Source organism: Gorilla gorilla, chromosome 5 (genome assembly GCF_029281585.2).
Source record: "Gorilla gorilla gorilla isolate KB3781 chromosome 5, NHGRI_mGorGor1-v2.1_pri, whole genome shotgun sequence".
Classification (NCBI taxonomy): Eukaryota; Metazoa; Chordata; class Mammalia; order Primates; family Hominidae; genus Gorilla; species Gorilla gorilla.
In genome coordinates this window covers 74,799,819-74,817,858 of record NC_073229.2, presented here as the reverse complement: position 1 = coordinate 74,817,858, position 18,040 = coordinate 74,799,819, and the positions used below count along the sequence as shown (strand labels likewise).

Sequence of the window (18,040 nt, the reverse complement as noted above, 5' to 3'; positions counted from 1 at the left end):
CGCAATGCAGGGTCTGCAAAATATCTCAAGTACTGATCTTAGGTTTTGCAACAGTGATGTTATTCCTAGGAGGAATTTGGGGAGGTTCAGACTCTTGCAGCCAGAGGCTGCATGGCCCCTAAACCATAATTTCTAATCTTGTAGCTAATTTGTTAGTCCTACAAAAGCAGACTGGTGGCCAGGCAAGAAGAGGTTTTTTGGGAAAGGGCTATTATCAATTTTGTTTCAGAGTTTAAACTATAAATTATTTCCCAAGGTTAGTTCGGCCTATGCCCAGGAATGAACAGACAGTTTAGAGGTTAGAAGGAAGATGGGGTCAGTTAGGTCTGATCTCTTTCACTGTCATAATTTCCTCAGTTATGATTTTTGCAAAGGCAGTTTCAGTGATTTTTAGCAAATCTGTATGGGGGTCAAGAGCCCATGACATCCACAATAACTCACTGCAGCCTTGACCTCCTGGGCTCAAGTGATCCTCCCACCTCAGCTTCCCAAGTAGTTGGGACTACAGGCACAGGCCACAATGCCCAGCTAATTTTTCATTCTTTCTTTCTTTTTTTTTTTTTTTTTTTTTTTTAGTAAAGACGGTTTTGTGATGTTGCATGCCCGGCCAAGAGCTTTGCTCTTTGTTTACAGGTCCTGAAGGGCCTGGGAAGTGCAGGGCTGGTGACAGAAACCCTTTCAAATTCAGCTTAGATCAGAGAACTAGAGGAAGCAAGGATGCACAAAAAAATTTCCCAGAAAAGCCATACCTGTCAGGATCACTGGTCTCTGTGACAGCAAAGAAAGGGCCTTTGCAAGGTTTAAAGCCCAAAAGAAAACCCTGGAGTCTCTTACCATCCATGAAACTGCCTGTAAATTGCTGGTCCAGGAAAAATTATGTCATTAAACAATAAGTGTTCAAGAAAGACTATAGTGCAGCATCAATACAAAGATTTTATAAGAAACAATTCAATAAAGCTGGAAAAATGGATAAATGCATGAAAACGTTCGCAAGAAGGATGATGTCACAGAACTAGTGAGAATGCTGACCATGTCATATTTCCACCACAGGGTCAAGTTTTTAGTGAAATGATCACCTCTGTGTAGGAAAATCACAGAACACACATGTAGGAACTCGTGTTAGTAAGTTTTTTCTTTGGCATTTTGGCTGAACTACCTTTGTATTGAAAATGTATTTCTTATTCAGAGAACATAAAAATATTCTTGTATTTAAAAGTTTTTTCATCTGAGTCCATTTTTTGCTTTTCATTCATCTGAAAGTTTCTATGTAATATGATTTGAAGTAGGAATATAACAATGTTTTCCATTTATTAGTTGTCTCAGTATCATTGAATAAACCTTCCTTTCCCTACTTATTAAAGATTCTTCTTTAACCATATTCTTAAGTATTATACATGTGAATACATAATATATATATATAGACACATACATGTATATGAATTGCTTGCTGGGCACTCTTTTCAGTTTTATTAGTTTTCTTATTTTGTAACTCATTTAGAACCAATTTACAAAGATGAATAAAAAATACATTTATTCTATTATCTATAAAGATATCAACATATTTCAAAATACGTAAGACCATACAAGTTCCAGTTGAATAATACAGTTATGTTTTGCAAAAGTAATTTTATTTACCTTTAGTAGGCAAAACTTACATTATCAAGTAGCATTTTTAATAAAGCAAATAGCATACATCTTAGTAAGATTATCCTTTCTCAATAAAAATATTAAATGTATTTACTTTCCTGGACGTTGTCTATATATCCTACATTGCATGGCTCTTTACAAGAAAAATGAGTCAGAGCTACATAGTCAAATCGTAATGGTAATGCCTTAATGGATGAGTGAAAAAGCTATCAGCCTAGAAAAAAATATTTCCCTAATTTTTATGCATTAATAAAGAAACAAGAAAATAAGTTTTATCTTTTAAACGGGATTTATTTATGTTTACATAAAGGTAGCAAATGTTACATAAGTTGTTTCCTTAAGAACATTCATTTTGTACAATCACATTGTTATCAAGCAAGACTTATGGAAAATTTCCTGGGTCCACAACACTGAACTTTGAAACTACTGTAGCATCCTCTTTTCCAAGTTTAAACATGACTTTGTGCACTGAAGAAGTATGGCTTCGCATTGCACAGTGGTCACATGTGACAACCTGACACCAAGCGAGAAGCCTTTTGATGAAGAATGTTTTATCCTTTGTTGAGTTACAAAATGGTACTTTCATGTGTGTGATTATCAAACCCATATTTTTTTCAGTTCATTTTTCTTCTGCTACAATAAAAATAAACCAGTTAAAACTAAGCAGTATAGCAATGTAATCGACCAACTATCTATCATGTTATATCTTATATACGACGTGTTAGGTGATATTGATGCTTTATATTACACATCTGTATTTAATATACTTTGGGCAATACAAAGTTAGAACATGTCTGGTAAATAAACAAACAAAAAGATTTCCCTGAAAATTGATGCATTGTTTTAACAATCACAAAAACTTAGGTTTATTCTTCAGAAGTGTGGTGGAATTGTTTAATATTAAAATAAAACATCTTGCTGTTGTCATTTTTTTCATATTCCCATTTTATACATTTTTAGATAACAGAATAATCCTGTAATTTTATTGCTAAAACATTATTACTTGGTTAGACATGATTATCAGATTTTGGGCTGACTTTGTTGTTCTCATATTTGCCAACATTAATTATTTCACTGTTTACTTTTGCAAGCATGTGCTTATGCTAAAGATCCAAAAACTATAATGGGAAGTCACTGGTAATAATCAATGTACAATGATTGGTTAGGACAATGACTAACCTATGGGCTGAAGTTTTGGCTGCTATGATAAGAGCTCTGACTATCCTGTTAGATTAACTGTACAGAGGGGTATTTGGGGATTGGGAAATGCTTATTTCCAAAGAAACCATATTGCATGCTTATTTGACTGGCAGAAATTCTCTGGTTTGATGCATCACTAGTACTGAGGGTGGAATCTACATGCAGCTTCTTCAGCAAGCTTGTTGGTCCCTTAGAAGAGCTCAGCAATGTTACATATGTCTTACAGCCTGTCACTGCACATGTCTGTCTTTCTCACTGCCAGGAAGGCTGCAGATTCTCCAACAAAATCCAGTGCTAGATTTAGAATTGAAGGTGCTTTGTTTCAGATACCTGTAATACCTACAAAAAGCAAATTTCAAAGAAATGCAAATTTATGTTAACATTCTCATAGTATTTTAACAGTTATATGAGTTATTTGTTTTTGTATCTACTACAAATTCGTATTAAAAATACAAATTGTTGAGGGACTCTGGTTCCAAAATAGCAGTGTAGAAGCAAGCTGGCTTCACTCCCTATCACAGAAAACCAAAAACAAACATACAGTGCCAAGATTTTCACCAGCAATATCCCAGAACTCAAATAAGAGGATGAAACAGTTTCCCAGGCCACAGAGAAGTTAAAAAATAAAAATAAAAAGCTCCAAGCAGGTGGTAAGAGATTCAGGCTTCCTTATCCACAATAATCCTCTCCCCTAATATCCCCAGCATCAAGAACAAGGAAAATTTCTTCCTGACTCAGTTTCTACACTGCAAAAAGTGAGATCAAGGTGGACAGTGAGCTTCCTCATCATCTTGAAGCACCAAATCAGAGTGCCTGTTCAGCAGGAGTACACTGTAAGAGGTGTGTTCCACAGGTCCCCTGAGCATGGATCCCTAGCCAGCCTTTTCACATAACCAGGATATCCTCTTTGGGACATCCCCCATTCAGGTCAGGCAGCACTCCGACTGTTGGCTAGAACTGAGGCAAACTTGGGCTTAAGGCACCAGTTAGTGCCAAAAAGGAGGCAGTGACCTAGTTGGGAAAAAAGAGAAAATCAACTGGTATATTACAAATAAGCAAACATATCCAATAAAAACCAAAACAAGTCAGACCAAAAAGACAGAAATAAATAACTAGTCTTTCAATGCAAAGTCATAGATGTAGATCCACAAGAAATAATAGCAAACAGGAAACAATGACCTCTTCATACAGACAAAGCAAGAAATCAGTGACTGACCTTAGTGAGATGGTGATATGTGAACTCTCTGACCAAGAGTTCAAAATAGCAGTTTTAGGGAAACTATGTGACCTCCCAGAAAACAGAAAAACAATTCATAAATTTATCAGAGATATTTAACAAAGAGATAGGAATAATTTAAAAAATCAAACAGAAATCTTGGAATTGAGAAATACATTTGCTAAACTGAAAAATTCATTAGAGGCTCTCAACAGCAGAATGGATTAAGTGGAGAAAACAACCTGTGAAATCAAAGACAGGCTTTTTGAAAATATACAGTCAGAGGAGCAAAAAGAAACAAGAATGAGCAGAATGAAGGTCACCTCCAAGATACAGACAATTAACTCAAAAGACCAAATCGAAGAATTATTATTATTCAAGAGGGAATCACACAAGAGCAAGGAGTAGAAAGTGCTTTTTAAAAAATAGTAACAGAAAACTTTCCAAAACTTGAGGAAGAGCTAAATATCCAGGTACAGGAAGGTCAGAGAACACCAAACACATTCAACTCAAATAAGACTACCCAAAAGCATGTAACAAATTCTCAAACATCAGGGACAAAGCAGGATTCTAAGAGCAGCCAGAGAAAAGAAGCAACTAACATATAAAGGAATTCAAATTCACCTGGCAATAGACTTCTCAACAGAAACCACGCAGTCCAGAAAGGAGTGAAACAATATTTTCAAAGGGCTCAAAGGAAAAAAAAAACTGTCATCCAAAAATACTGTATCCAGCAGAGTTATCTTTCAAATGCGAAGGATATATAAAATCTTTCCCAGAGAAACAAAAGCTGAGAGAATTCATCACCAACAGTCTCATCTTATAAGAAATCTAAAGAGAGCTCTTTAGTCTGAAAGACAAAAATGCTAATGTGCAAGAACAAAACATCTGAAGGTATAAAACCCACTGGTAAAATTAAGTATACAAACAAACCTAAAATTATCTAAAACTGTAATTGTTGTTTACAATCCACTCATAACACCACTACAAAGCTCAAAAGACAAATGTATCAAAGCAATAATATCTACAGCAACCTATTAAGAGATAGGCAATATAAAAACATGTCAATGAGACAACATAAAGTCAAAATGTGGGGTGAATGCAATTAAACCGTAGATCTAAGAAACCCCTTTATAAAGTTTTTTTAAAAACTTCTTTGTAATAAAAATCGTCATCTTTTAAAAACAACTTCTTACGTGTATATTTTTATAAGCTTCGTAGTAACCACAATGCAAAAACCTTTAATAGATTCACTAAAAATAAAAAGCAACAAATTACAACATATTACCAGAGAAAATCATTTAACCACAAAGGAAGACAGTCCAAAAGGAAGAAAGGAAGAGAGGAGTCAGAAAATATACAAGCTACAAAATAGCAGTAGCAAGTCCTGATCAATAATAACACTGAGCCTAGGCAACATAGTGAGATCCTAGCTTACTAGCTAGGTGTGGTGGCATGTGCCTATAGTCCTAGCTACTCAGAAGGCTGTGGTAGGAAGATCGCTGGAGCCCAAGAAGTTGAGGCTGCAGTGAGCCATGATCACACCACTGCCTGGACAAGAGTGAGACCTTGCCTCAAAGAAAAATAGTAACATTGAATGTAAATGGACTCAGTTTTCCAACTAAAAGGTATAGGATGGCTGAATGGCAAAGAAACAAGACCCAACTACATGTTGCCTATGAGAAAGCCACTTCACCTATAAAGACACACATCGATTGAAAGTGAAGGTGTAGAAATAGATACGCTATGCAACTGGGAACCAAAAAAGAGCAGAAGTAGTTATATCAGGTAAAACAGGTACAAGTCAAAGACTGTAAAAAGAGACACAGGAGGTCACTTATAATAATAAGGAAGTCATTTCAGCAAGAGGCTATAATAGTTTAAAATGTCTATGCACACAACACAAGAGCTCCCAAGTATATAAAGCAAACTTTAATAGATCTAAAGGGAGAGACAGCTGCAATATAATAATACTGAGGAACTTCAACACCTCACTCTCAATAATGGACAGATCCTCCAGACAGAAAATTGACAAGGAAACACTGGAGTTAAAGTACACAATAGATCACATAGGCCAAACTGATATTCACAGAATATTTCACCCAACTGTTATAAAATACACATTGTTTTCATTAACACATGGCACGTTCTCCAGAATAGGCTATATCTAGGCCACAAAACAAGTCTCAATAAATTCAAAACAGTAGAAATCATATCAAGTATTTTTTTATGACCACAATGGAATGACACTAGAAACTGATAACCTGAGGGTCTCAGAAAATGCACAAACACATGGAAATTAAATAACAAGCTTGTGAATGACCAATGAAGTAATTAAGAAGAAAAATATAAAATTTCTTGAAACAAATGTAAATGGAGATACAACATTCCCAAATCTATACTATACAGCAAAAGCAGTACTAAGATGGAAGTTTGTAGCAATAAACACCTATATCAAAAAAGTAGAAAGACTTCAAATAAACAACCTAATGGTGTACCTCAAAGAACTAGAAAAGCAGGAACAAACAGAACCTAAACTTAGTAGAAGGAAAGAGATAATAAAGATCAGAGCCAAAAAAACAAAAAACAAACAAACAAACAAAAAACCCTGAGATTTAAAAAACCAGATCAATGAAAGAAAAAGCTGGTGTTTTTAGAAGACAAAGAAAATCAGCAAACCATTAGCCAGACTAAGAAATAACAAAGAGAAGGCCAAATAAATAAAATGAGAAATGGAAAAGGAGACATAATAACTGAGACCACACAAATACAAAGACTCATTAGAGAGTATTATGAAAAACTCTTTGCCAACAAATTGGAAAACGTAGAAGAAATGGTTAAATTCCTGGACACATACAACCTAGAAAGATTGAACCATGAAGAAATAGAAAACTTCAACAAATCAATAGGGAGTAACAAGATCAAAATTATAATAAAAAGTCTTCCATCAAAGAAAAGCCCAGTACCTGATGGCTTCACCCCTGAATCTACAAACATTTGAAGAGACAGTAATACCAATTCTGCTCTAATTCTTAAAAAAAAAAAAAGAAAAAGAAAAAAAAGAAAAATTGAAGAGGAGGGAATACTTCCAAACTCATTCTACAAAGTAGTATTTCCATGACACCAAAACCAGAGAAGGGCACAACAAAAAAACAAAACTACAGGCCAGCATCACTGATGAGCCAGATACAAAAATCTTCAACAAAATACTAGCAAACCAAATTCAACAACGATGTTTAGCAGCATCCCTGGCCTCTGACCACTGGATGCCAGAAGTACCACCAGTTTTGACAATCAAAAATATCTCCAGACATTCCTAAATACCCTGCGTTGGAGGAAGGTGGCTAAATCACACCTCCCTCTCCGCCGCCCCCCACCATTTTAGCACCACTGTATTAGATCACCTATAAGTTATAATATGTGTTATGTAACATTACGCCAGAGATTATATACCCTGAGGCTGCTTTGGAAATTTCAGGAGAAGGCTGTTTGGTCACTTAGTTGGATGTTATAGAGGTGATAGCCTAATATTCTGTAAATCTTATAAATACATTTTTCTTCAATGCCTGCAAGAAAGAAGTAAAAAATGGAGACAGGCTGGAAAAAAATCAAGCTCTTGGCATGTGAGAGCTACAGGCAACTTTAGGGCAGCCACAGGAATAAGAAAGAATATATGAAAAAAAGGGAGGAATTTAGGCCTTACCCTCACAGACCTGAGCCATAGCTGGGAAATTGTTACCCTTTTAAATCTAAGCCACCAGTGACAACCTGAGCTCAGGACTGAGTGGAGGGCACGGTCTACCACAGGGACCATGCTAGAAAAGTAAGTTTTTCAAAGAATATTTTTGGTGGCAGGGCAGGGCCATAGGCTCCTGTGAGTTAAATGACTGAGAATAGAAAAATATAACAGTATTCCACTAGATGGTGCTATATCTGATTAATTTATCAAGCATGTCCAAATTAGGTCTTACATGACCCTGTCTTTTCCAGCATATTTTCCTCAGTCCTTTTTGCAATAATTTGAATTCAACCATACTTAAAATGAAAGATATTTGCAAATTTAAAAAATTCCATTCTAGCTAATCTCCATTACTGATTCAAAATACATGCATTTCCAGTCTAAACAACTTGGCACTATTAAGTCAGGCTCAGGTCCAAAAGGCACAAGGTTCATAGCAAAATGTCTGTTCCTTCTTTCAATTTTAATTAATACCATAGCTAGCGGATTTAATAACACTTCTATTGTTAAGTACAAGCAAAACTGATATAAAAATCTCTTAACTTTCACTTCTTTAACATTCTGCTGGCTGATATAGTCAGAGATGAGTTTTGTGCCTATCCTTGGAAGTCAGAAATATTAAAAAAAAAAAAACAAGAGTTTAGGATATTAAAATGCTTTACAGACCTCTGAAATATAACAGTGTGCCCCAAAAGATAGCCACTTGACTTGGAGGTCTGGTAACATACCATTTAGAAAAGGAAATTGCCGGTCACGGTGGCTCACGCCTGTAATCCCAGCACTTTGGGAGGCCGAGGTGGGCAGATCACTTGAAGTCAGGAGTTCGAGACAAGCCTGGCCAACATGGTGAAACCCCCATCTCTACTAAAAATACACAAATTAGCTGTGTGTGGTGGTGCGGGCCTATAGTCCCAGCTGCTCGGGAGGCTGAGGCGGGAGGATTGCTTGAACCCAGGAGGTGGAGGTTGTAGTGAGCAGAGATCGCGCCACTGCACTACAGCCTGGGCTACAAAGCAAGACTCCGTTTCAAAAATAAAAAATAAAAAATAAAAGACAAGGAACTTAGTTACTGGGTGGAGTGCTTTCTGACATTTGAGGAGTTCAAGGTGGAAGGATTGCTTGAGCTCATGAGTTCAAAACCAGCCTGGGCAACAAAGTGAGAACCCTGTTTCAAAAAAAAAAAAATAGAGAACTTGGTCATTATACATCAAGGTAACTGGGTGGGTAACCTCATGTCAAAATGGGAAGTACTAAGGGCATATTTAAGCAATTATCTAATAATTGAAAAGTTGTGAGGTCACAATCTACTGAAATTTATAATCACTTGGAGAAAAAAGATACAGGTAACCTTATCTTTTATAACTTCTTTTTTTGGAAACAAGGTCTCACTCTTTCCCCCAGGCTGGAGTGCAGTGGCACTATCACAGCTTACTGTAGCCTCCACCTCGCTATCCTCCCACCTCAGGCTCCTGGGTTACTGGGACTACAGGTGTGCACTACCACGCTGGGCTAATTCTTTTTCTTCTGTATTTTATAAAGACGGGGTCTTGCCATGTTGGCCAGGCTGGTCTCGAACTCCTGGGCTCAAGTATCTGTCTGCCTCAGCCTCCCAAACCATTGGGACTACAGGCGTGAGCCACCATGCCCAGCCATGTTCTCTAACTTTTAAAGTCAGTCTAACAGTATGTGTGAGCCAAGGGAAAGAATTTCACTGCAGTTGTTACAAGTAGTAGTTTTTTTATTTGTTTATGTTTTTGTTTCAGGAAGACAGACATTGTTGACTCTCGGCAGAGCTGGTCTTAGTTGTGTAGCAAAATAGATAAGGGACTCTTGGGGGAGGATGGGAGTGGTAGTCAGTAACACGTAGGGCGTTTGGGGCAGGGGATTACTGCATTACATTCAGCTCCACATCTCATTTAAAACATGGTCAGAAGAAATGAAGTCAAGTAAAATGGTCTCGAAAGTGGCTGGTATTAGGCAGAAGACAGGCAAAGTACAAGTCAAAGATAGAAGTGGAAGGAAAATGGAAAGAAAAAAGGAATATCTGTGGTGGGCCTTACCCTCATGTGTTACCCACATGCCTCTATTAATCAATGAAAATTTTAACACGTCATACACATGGTTTCACATATTTTCCATCAAAATAGTTGAGAGAGAGGAGGGGTAATTAAAAGTGAGCTAGCCAGGATAGTGGGTGGCAAAATTCCACTTCACAGTTTTGCCTGGGTCAAGGCCTGACTAGAAAGTCTATTTACTTTAGAACTCTCACTAAAAAATTATTCTTTTTCTTAGTATAGGACATGCATCTTGGTAAAAATCCTTATTAAACAATAACAACTAATTTAAAAATTTAAAGACCATGCGAAGCAACATGTAGGATGGTGGAGAAGAACGCTGCACACTTCAGCCAATAGTTGGCACAATTGTCAGACCACTGTTAGAGCTAGCTGTAAGTTCAGTGTCATCGATGTACTTCAGATTTCCCAAGGGTCTAAATCTCCTCTGTCCTAGAGAGAAATACTTCTTAAATTGTCATGTGTCCTTCCTTTGGCTCCTTTCTATCCCCACCAAGTTAACAGGATTCTGTGAAAAAATTTCCTCAGTAAAACACATTTGGAAAACACTACATACTATATCCCTTTCTTAGAGATTTCTGGTGCACATGAGCATGTTAAAAGGGCATCAAAATATCTGAGAGGTTCTGAGGAAGAAAAACTGAACCCAACATTTTCCAATTCAAACCCCGCTCCCAGTTCTCCCCTTTTGCCACCAGGAATACCTATTAGCTTTTCATGGGTCACTAGTATTTTCTAGTAGAGTGACTGGAAAATGCTATTCCAATAAAACAAAAGTATTATGACATTTTCTTGCCACATTGAAAGGACTGAAGATTTAAAAGACTTACCAAAAGGATCTATTTAATATCCTGAGAGTTAAGATTTTTGCTTAAATTTGGCTTCTTGGTACAGTTGTTTAGCTTTTGCCCTATCATCCTCCTAATTGAAACATCATCCGTATTGGGAAATAATTGTTTTGTTACTCCTGTAAAAAACCAATAGCGACACATGAGAAACTTCATGAGTCCTTTGCATCTTAGGGTATGAACTGAGGTAAAACATCAAGTATTCTACATTATAATTTTTTTTCCATTTTACAAAAGTAGCCCAAACACCCATGAGCTATTTAAACAGATGAATATATAGGCAGGTTTTTCTAAGTAATGCAAGAGACATCAGAAGGTCTATATTATCAACTGAGATCCTATGGTAGTGATTAACTTTAATCTCCCTACTTGCTTTAAACTGTAAGTCCTCTTGCTCTAAAATGTTAGGAATGTATTTTTATCCATTTCCAACATTAATTGAAACAACTAAACTCTGACTGATCTTTTTCTGTATCTGTCTGCCTCAGCCTCCCAAACCATTGGGATTACAGGCATGAGCCACCACGCCCAGCCATGTTCTCTAACTTTTAAAGTCAGTCTAACAGCATGTGTGAGCCAAGGGAAAGAATTTCACTGCAGTTGTTACAAGTAGCAGTTTTTTGTTTCAGGAAGACAGACATTGTTGTATGTTAAGAAATGACATATATAGAGCTGGGATTCAGAGAATCCTTACATTTGTCAGATGTTGCCAAAAAATTAATTGGATAATCTAGATTATATTTAAGGAGATTCATTAATTTAAAAACCATAAATAGGATGGTCAAATTAGCCTTTATCTTTCTGGAATGAAAGATGAGACATATAACAAAAGCAAGGAAGAAATTGTTATTGAAATTTTACTTTAAAAGATTGTGAAAATTTACATTTCCAAAGCTATAAATTGTATGAATTGAAACTTTTTGGTGATATAAAACTTAGTTTCATTTTAATAACCATTGTTAATGTAAAGTTTTTCTATAACATTTCCCATATTTAATGAGAGCTTTAGACTATCCTAAGATTTTTCTTTCCCAGAAAAATAAACTTTAAAAAATAAAAGGACCATGAAAGACTATCTTGACCTTGAGTGGTAACATGATTTAAAATTCATACGACAATATAACACAATCATATTATCACCTATGATTTCTTGGACTTCATTCTGATTCATAGCTGGTTTTACAGCTTTGTCCCTTGAAGTAGAGGATTTTGCCCCTGTCAGGCTGTGAGTGGCCATGTATTCATTTGTGTAAAGTACTTGCATTAAATCATTAATAAACTTCTGAGGCTTGCTCTTGTTACAACGGGCAATCTGCCATTTTTCAATCTGGAACTAAAAAGATAAGAAAGAGTTGAAGTTGGAAAAAGAAAGTGCTGTATGGAGAAATATGTTACTAATTGAGTTAAGGCATAAAAGAAAACAATGTCAACATTTTTTAAGGTAAGATATTATATATTTTAATATATATTTTACATTTTAATTTTATATATATTTTACATGTCAGGGATTAGATTTAAATGTTATCTTTGTGATACTCTTCAATATTTATGAGGTATTTGTTATAGGGTGTATACAAATTCTTGTCATGTAAACTGGATTTGGTCCTTTCAGGCTTAGTCCCATACTCAGTGCTTCATCGTAAATGTAGTAGGCAGAATAATGGCCCTCTGAAAGGTCACATCCTAATCCCTGAAACCTATAACATGTTGCCTCACAGGGCAAAAACAATTCTGTAGATGTGATTAAAGTTAAGTACCTTGAGATGGGAGATTATCCTGGATTACCTAGGTGGGCCCAATTTAATCACATGAGTTCTTAAAAGCAGAAGAAGGAAGCAGAAGGGTAGATCAGGAAAAAGAGACAGAAGAGGGAGGGAAGATCTGAAGTGTGAGAGGGACTTCACTTGCTGTTGCTGGCTTTGAAGATGGCCGAAGTGGGCTGTGAACCAAGGAATGTGATTGCTTCTAGAAGTAGGAATGGCCTTCAGTTTACAACCAGCAAGAAAATGGGGAATTCAGTTTTACAACCACAAGAAAATGAATTCTACCACAGCCTGGATGAGCAGGAAACAGATTCTGCCCTAGAGCTTTCAGAAAGAAATGCACCTGCTAACACCTTGACTTCAGTCTAGTGAGACCTGTACCAGACTTCTGATCTATAGAACTCTAAGATAATAAATTTGGGTCACTTGAAATCACTAAATTTGTGATAATGTGTTATATAGCAATAGGTAACTGATACACTAAGATTCAAATATTTTGAATGTCAGATTGTTAGTTAATATTTATCATTTTTGATGGTATACTTACTGAGGCTACCTGATTCTAACAAAACTCCTGTCTTTTTAGCATCTGTGTCTTGATTAAGTACAAAAACAGAAAAAGAATTGTGTTCAGCCAGCATGCTGAGGCTGAAATTTACCTCTCAATGATATAAAATTGTATAACCCTGAATGCATAGGTATCCTTCTGTCACTGGTATAAGAATTTTAAAGTTTAATAACTTTATCTTTGCACCCAATTTGCTTTAATTTTCTAAACTGGGTATTTGTTTTACAAATATTAGTTTTTATTATAGAAGGACAACAGTTTTATGCCTTTGGTTCTCAGATTGATCTTGATTTCCTCAGAGAAGACCTTCTTGCCCCTCCTAAGTCAAGCCCTGCCTTCCCTTTCCTCAGGCTAGGTCAAGCGCCTTATGCCTCTTCTTTTTTTTTTTTTTTTTTGAGACGGAGTCTTGCTCTGTCGCCCAGGCTGGAGTACAGTGGCGCTATCTCGATCTCGGCTCACTGCAAGCTCCACCTCCTCGGTTCATGCCATTCTCCTGCCTCAGCCTCCCAAGTAGCTGGGACTACAGGTGCCCGTCATCACGCCCGGTTAATCTTTTTTTTTTTTTTTTTGTATTTTTAGTAGAGAGGGGATTTCATTGTGTTAGCCAGGATGGTCTCGATCTGACCTCATGATCTGTCCGCCTCAGCCTCCCAAAGTGCTGGGATTACAGGGGTGAGCCACCACACCTGGCCACCTTATGCCTCTTCTTTGTGGTACTTAAGAATTGTAATATTCCTATTGAATAAAACTATTTTATCCAATAGTTATCTGATAAAACAATGATCATTTTCCACCCTTATTTAAATTTTTTATTTAAGCATATTCCAAAGAACAATAAGGCGGGTATTACAACTGACCTGTTTCTCATCAGTCTGATGCTCTTCCTCAGGCTTTAAGGAAACTGGTGAACTGGAGTTAGAATTAGAATTACTGCATGTTGAGGCAAATGAATCTGGCGAGGAGTTGTTTGTTGCTCTCCAGAGGGTGGATGCAGATGTAGACATGGTTCCCCCACCCTTAAGCAGAGCCTCGGCCATACCAACCAATTCTTCAAACTGGGTGACTGCTTGTGGTAACACTAAAATGGGAAGAAAAAGTACACTTTACAAATACCATTGATAATAGGTGCATATGTACATATTTTTTTGTTGAGTGTATGTGCATAGAAATATGCAGAACAAACTATTAACATTTGCTATCTTTGGAAAATAAACATGGCAGGAAAGGTGTTTGGAACATATTTACTTTTATTATTAAATAATTTAGTAATTGCTTAATAATAATAAAGCAATTAAAAAACATTTGGTCATTGCAGTTAAATGTATATGCATTACTTTGTAACTAAAAAGAATGTTTTAAAAGTTGATTCTTTTTTTTCTAGTTGCTAGGGGTTTTATTTGAAGGTGTTGAGTTGAATCTCTTGTTTGGAGCTATTACTGATTCTATTATCAATCACCTTCTAGAAGCTCACATTAGGCCTGTTTATGTGCCAAGATAAAACTAGCCATTTCTCAAAGATGAAAATAAATTTTCTATGACCTTCGTGTATGGTTTACAAGGGAGTCAAATTTCATCAAATTATTAAAAATGCACTGCCACAATTCAAACCTGTGTTGTGATATATTAAAGATGAATTTTGGTAATCAATGGAATATTGTCTTTGTTCCTTTTTTCAAATGGAAACTTACACATTCAAAGTTTTCATGCCTCCATGTAAAATGGTCTTCTCTGTTGTTATATCTAGTTTGTTTCCTAAGGACAAATAACATGTTGTTGGAGTTGGAAGAGATCTTGAACCTTGTCTAATTCAGTTCCTCACTATATGGTTGAGGGCACAGCCTGCTGGAGAGGTGAAAAAACTCTGAAACTTTTTTTGTACTTTTCTTAAGCATATTATTGAGCTACAATTTTAGAATAATTAATGATGTGCAAATCAGTATATCTGGTACTATATTAAAGGAAAATCACTAAAGAAGAAAATCTTATTTTCTGTTCTTTCAAAAACATTTATTAAGCACCTCTCATGTACCAGACACTTATTCCATCAGTAATTACTTATTGAGCATTTAATAATATTAAACATTTATCTAGTTTATTTTTTCTCTGTGCTAGGCACTATTCTGAGATCTTAACTGATGTTCTTTCATCCAATACTCATTGCAACTCTCTGAGATAGGTATTATCTTTACCTCTCATTTCCAGATGAAGTCAATTAGGCAAGAAGAAATAAAGTAATTTGTCCAGAGTCAAACACAGTTAGTGAAGAGAAGAGCCAAGATTCAAATTCAGACTGGCTGCCCCCCAAGTCCATGTTACACAGATTCTCAGTATTTGCCAACCACTACGCTAGGTGTGAGGGATAAAACTGGGAGCAAAACCAGATGTGATCCATGTCGTTTTGGAGCTTACAGTCTGACGGGTGAAGGGGAGACTTATTTACAAACCAGGCTGTGTAGCAAGAATTTTGCCCTGCTCAAAGAATGATCTGGCCTTTGTCCCAGTTCCTGGGAAGTAACTGTTAAATCCTTGGAATTTCTTGACTGACAGGAGTATCTTTGCCACTCATCATGAGCTCCTGGGACCATGCCTGATAGTTTATGCTAATGAGCTGACTCACGGTGGGGCCAAGTCATGCAATAGCCTTAGGGTGGCAGCTGGCCACAGCTTGAAATCCAGAAAGACCAACCATATGATTTAGAGACTGAGTTCGACCACATGTGCAGTCAATCAACCGATCAATCATGCCTACATTATGAAGCTCCAATAAAAAGTTTGGACAGTAGAGCTCTGCTGAGCTTCCTGGATAGACAATACTTTATGTGTATTGTCACATATAGATGCTATGGGCATAAGGCATCCTGAGACAACCAAAGCCTCACATATGTGGAAACCTCCCGGACTCTGCCCTCTTTCTTAGGCTGATTCTAATTTGTATCCTTTCCTTGTAACAAATGTTCTGTGAGTTTTTCTATTATAGCAAATTATTGAATATGAGGGTGGTTTTGGGAAACTCCTGAACGTGTAGTTGGTGTCAGAAGTATTAGGCACTCTTGGCAGTGTGGAGGACACTGCCCTTAACTTTGCAGTTTGGTTTACTTGAGGTATATGCAAAAAATAAAAAATCACAATTCTTAAACGCCACAAAGAAGAAGCATCAGGTGCTTGACCCAGCCTGGGGAATGGGAGGGCTTGACTTGGGTGGGGCAAGCAGGGCTTCTCTGAGGAAGTCAAGATTCATCTGACAACTTAAGGCTGAGCAGGGATTAAATTGCCGTAGAGAATGAGGGGGTCGTTAGAGGCACAGGAATAGCACCTTCTTCACATCAGGAACTGAATGAAGGCCAAATCTAGAATGTAAGAGGAAAAAGGGTATGAAGTGGGACTACAAGAATATTTACTATTTTTTTCAAATTATGTTTGTACATGTTCATTGGCATACATCATTCTTGTCATTTCTGCCTGTGTATCTCTATTTTTATTAATGTATTTTCTTTTACATAATTAGAACCATGCCGTATACATTGCATTGTATCATGGCTCTTTTTTTTCCAATTAAAATGGTAAGGTGAATATTTTGCCTGTTTTATTAAATCTTCTTGGAAAATATGAGTTTTTAAGGCCTAATTTACATACAGTTAAAGGCAAAATCTTACATGAAGTCTGAGCAGAAATTACATAGGTAAAGGGGATGAGTTTGACAAATGGGTGCACCCATTTAAAACACACCTAATCAAGATATAGAACATTTCCATCCTCCCAGAATGTTCCTTTACATCCTGTCTAAATCAATCCTTGGACTTACCACAGAGGCAACCACTAATCTGACTTCTTTACCTGTAGATAAATTTTACTTGTTCTAGAATTCCATATAAATTAACTCAAACAGTATATTCTCCTTTTTTTGTCTCTTTTTCTCTGCATAATATTTTAAGACATTCATGTTGTGTGTACCATAATTCATTCCTTTTTATTGCTAACATTTCATTACTTTATAATTAATGTATCCATTCACCTGTCGATGGGCTATTTTCCCTAATATCCAATATATTCATGCTCTGTAACTTACTTCTTTATTTACTTATTTTGAGACAGAGTCTCATTCTGCCACCCAGGCTGGAGTGCAGTGGCATGATCTCGGTTCACTGCAACCTCCGCCTCCCAGGTTCAAGCGATCCTTTGGCCTCAGCCTCCCAAGTAGCTGGGACTACAGGTGTGCACTACCATGCCAGCTAATTTTTGTATTTTTAGTAGAAATGGGCTTTCATCATGTTGGCCAGGCTGGTCTTGAACTCCTCACCTCAGGTGATCTGCCCACCTCGGCCTCCCAAAGTGCTGGGATTACAGGCGTGAGCCACCACGTCCGGTCCTGTAACTTCTTTAAATGCTCCTTTTCTCACTTGGAAATTAGGTTGCTTCCAATGTTTCTTTTTCTTTTCTTTCTTTCTTTCTTTTTCTTTTCTTTTCTTTCTTTTTTTTTTTTTTTTTTTGAGACAGGGCCCTGCTGTTACCCAGGCTGGAGTAGAGTGGCATGATCACAGCTTACTACAGCCTTGACTTCCCGGGCTCAAACAATCCTCCCACCGCAGTCTCCCAAGTAGCTGGGTCTACAGGTGTGCACCACTGTGCCCGGCTAATATTTTTATTTTTTGTAGAAATGGAGTCTCCCTATGTTGCCCAGGCTGGTCTTGAACTCCTGGGCTCAAGTGATCCTCCCAAAGCGCTGGGATTACAGTGGGGAGCCACTTTGCTAGGCCCAATTTTTCTTTATTACAAACAAAGCTTTGATAAACCTTCTTGCATCTACATTTTCATATGCACCTCTGATCATGTCAATGCTATAAATTCTTGAGAGCATAATAGCATTAAGAGGTATAAATGCTTTTGAGATTCAATTCATATTGCTGAATTGCTCTCTAGAAAGATTTTTCCAATTTACACTCCCACTAGCAATACAAGAAATTGGCCATTTCACTGTGCCACCAAC

At 36.9% G+C, this 18,040-nt stretch overlaps 1 protein-coding gene across 11 annotated transcripts in view; it reads right to left on the bottom strand.

The window, feature by feature from the left end:
* Positions 1–1,917: 1,917 nt before the first annotated feature.
* Positions 1,918–18,040, bottom strand: part of BEND6 (BEN domain containing 6) — a 72,281-nt gene continuing 56,158 nt past the window's right edge. For 7 of the 11 annotated variants that reach the window (XM_004044235.5, XM_055391871.2, XM_063707677.1 and 4 more), the window contains 4 exons: positions 13,914–14,134; positions 11,866–12,058; positions 10,708–10,844; positions 1,918–3,186 (listed from right to left, as the gene is read on the bottom strand). In XM_004044235.5, the coding sequence (XP_004044283.1) occupies positions 10,717–10,844; positions 11,866–12,058; positions 13,914–14,134 (542 nt within the window). In that variant the 3' untranslated portion in view covers positions 1,918–3,186; positions 10,708–10,716. The other 4 variants (XM_055391872.2, XM_055391873.2, XM_019028662.3 and 1 more) reach the window with 4 other exon arrangements.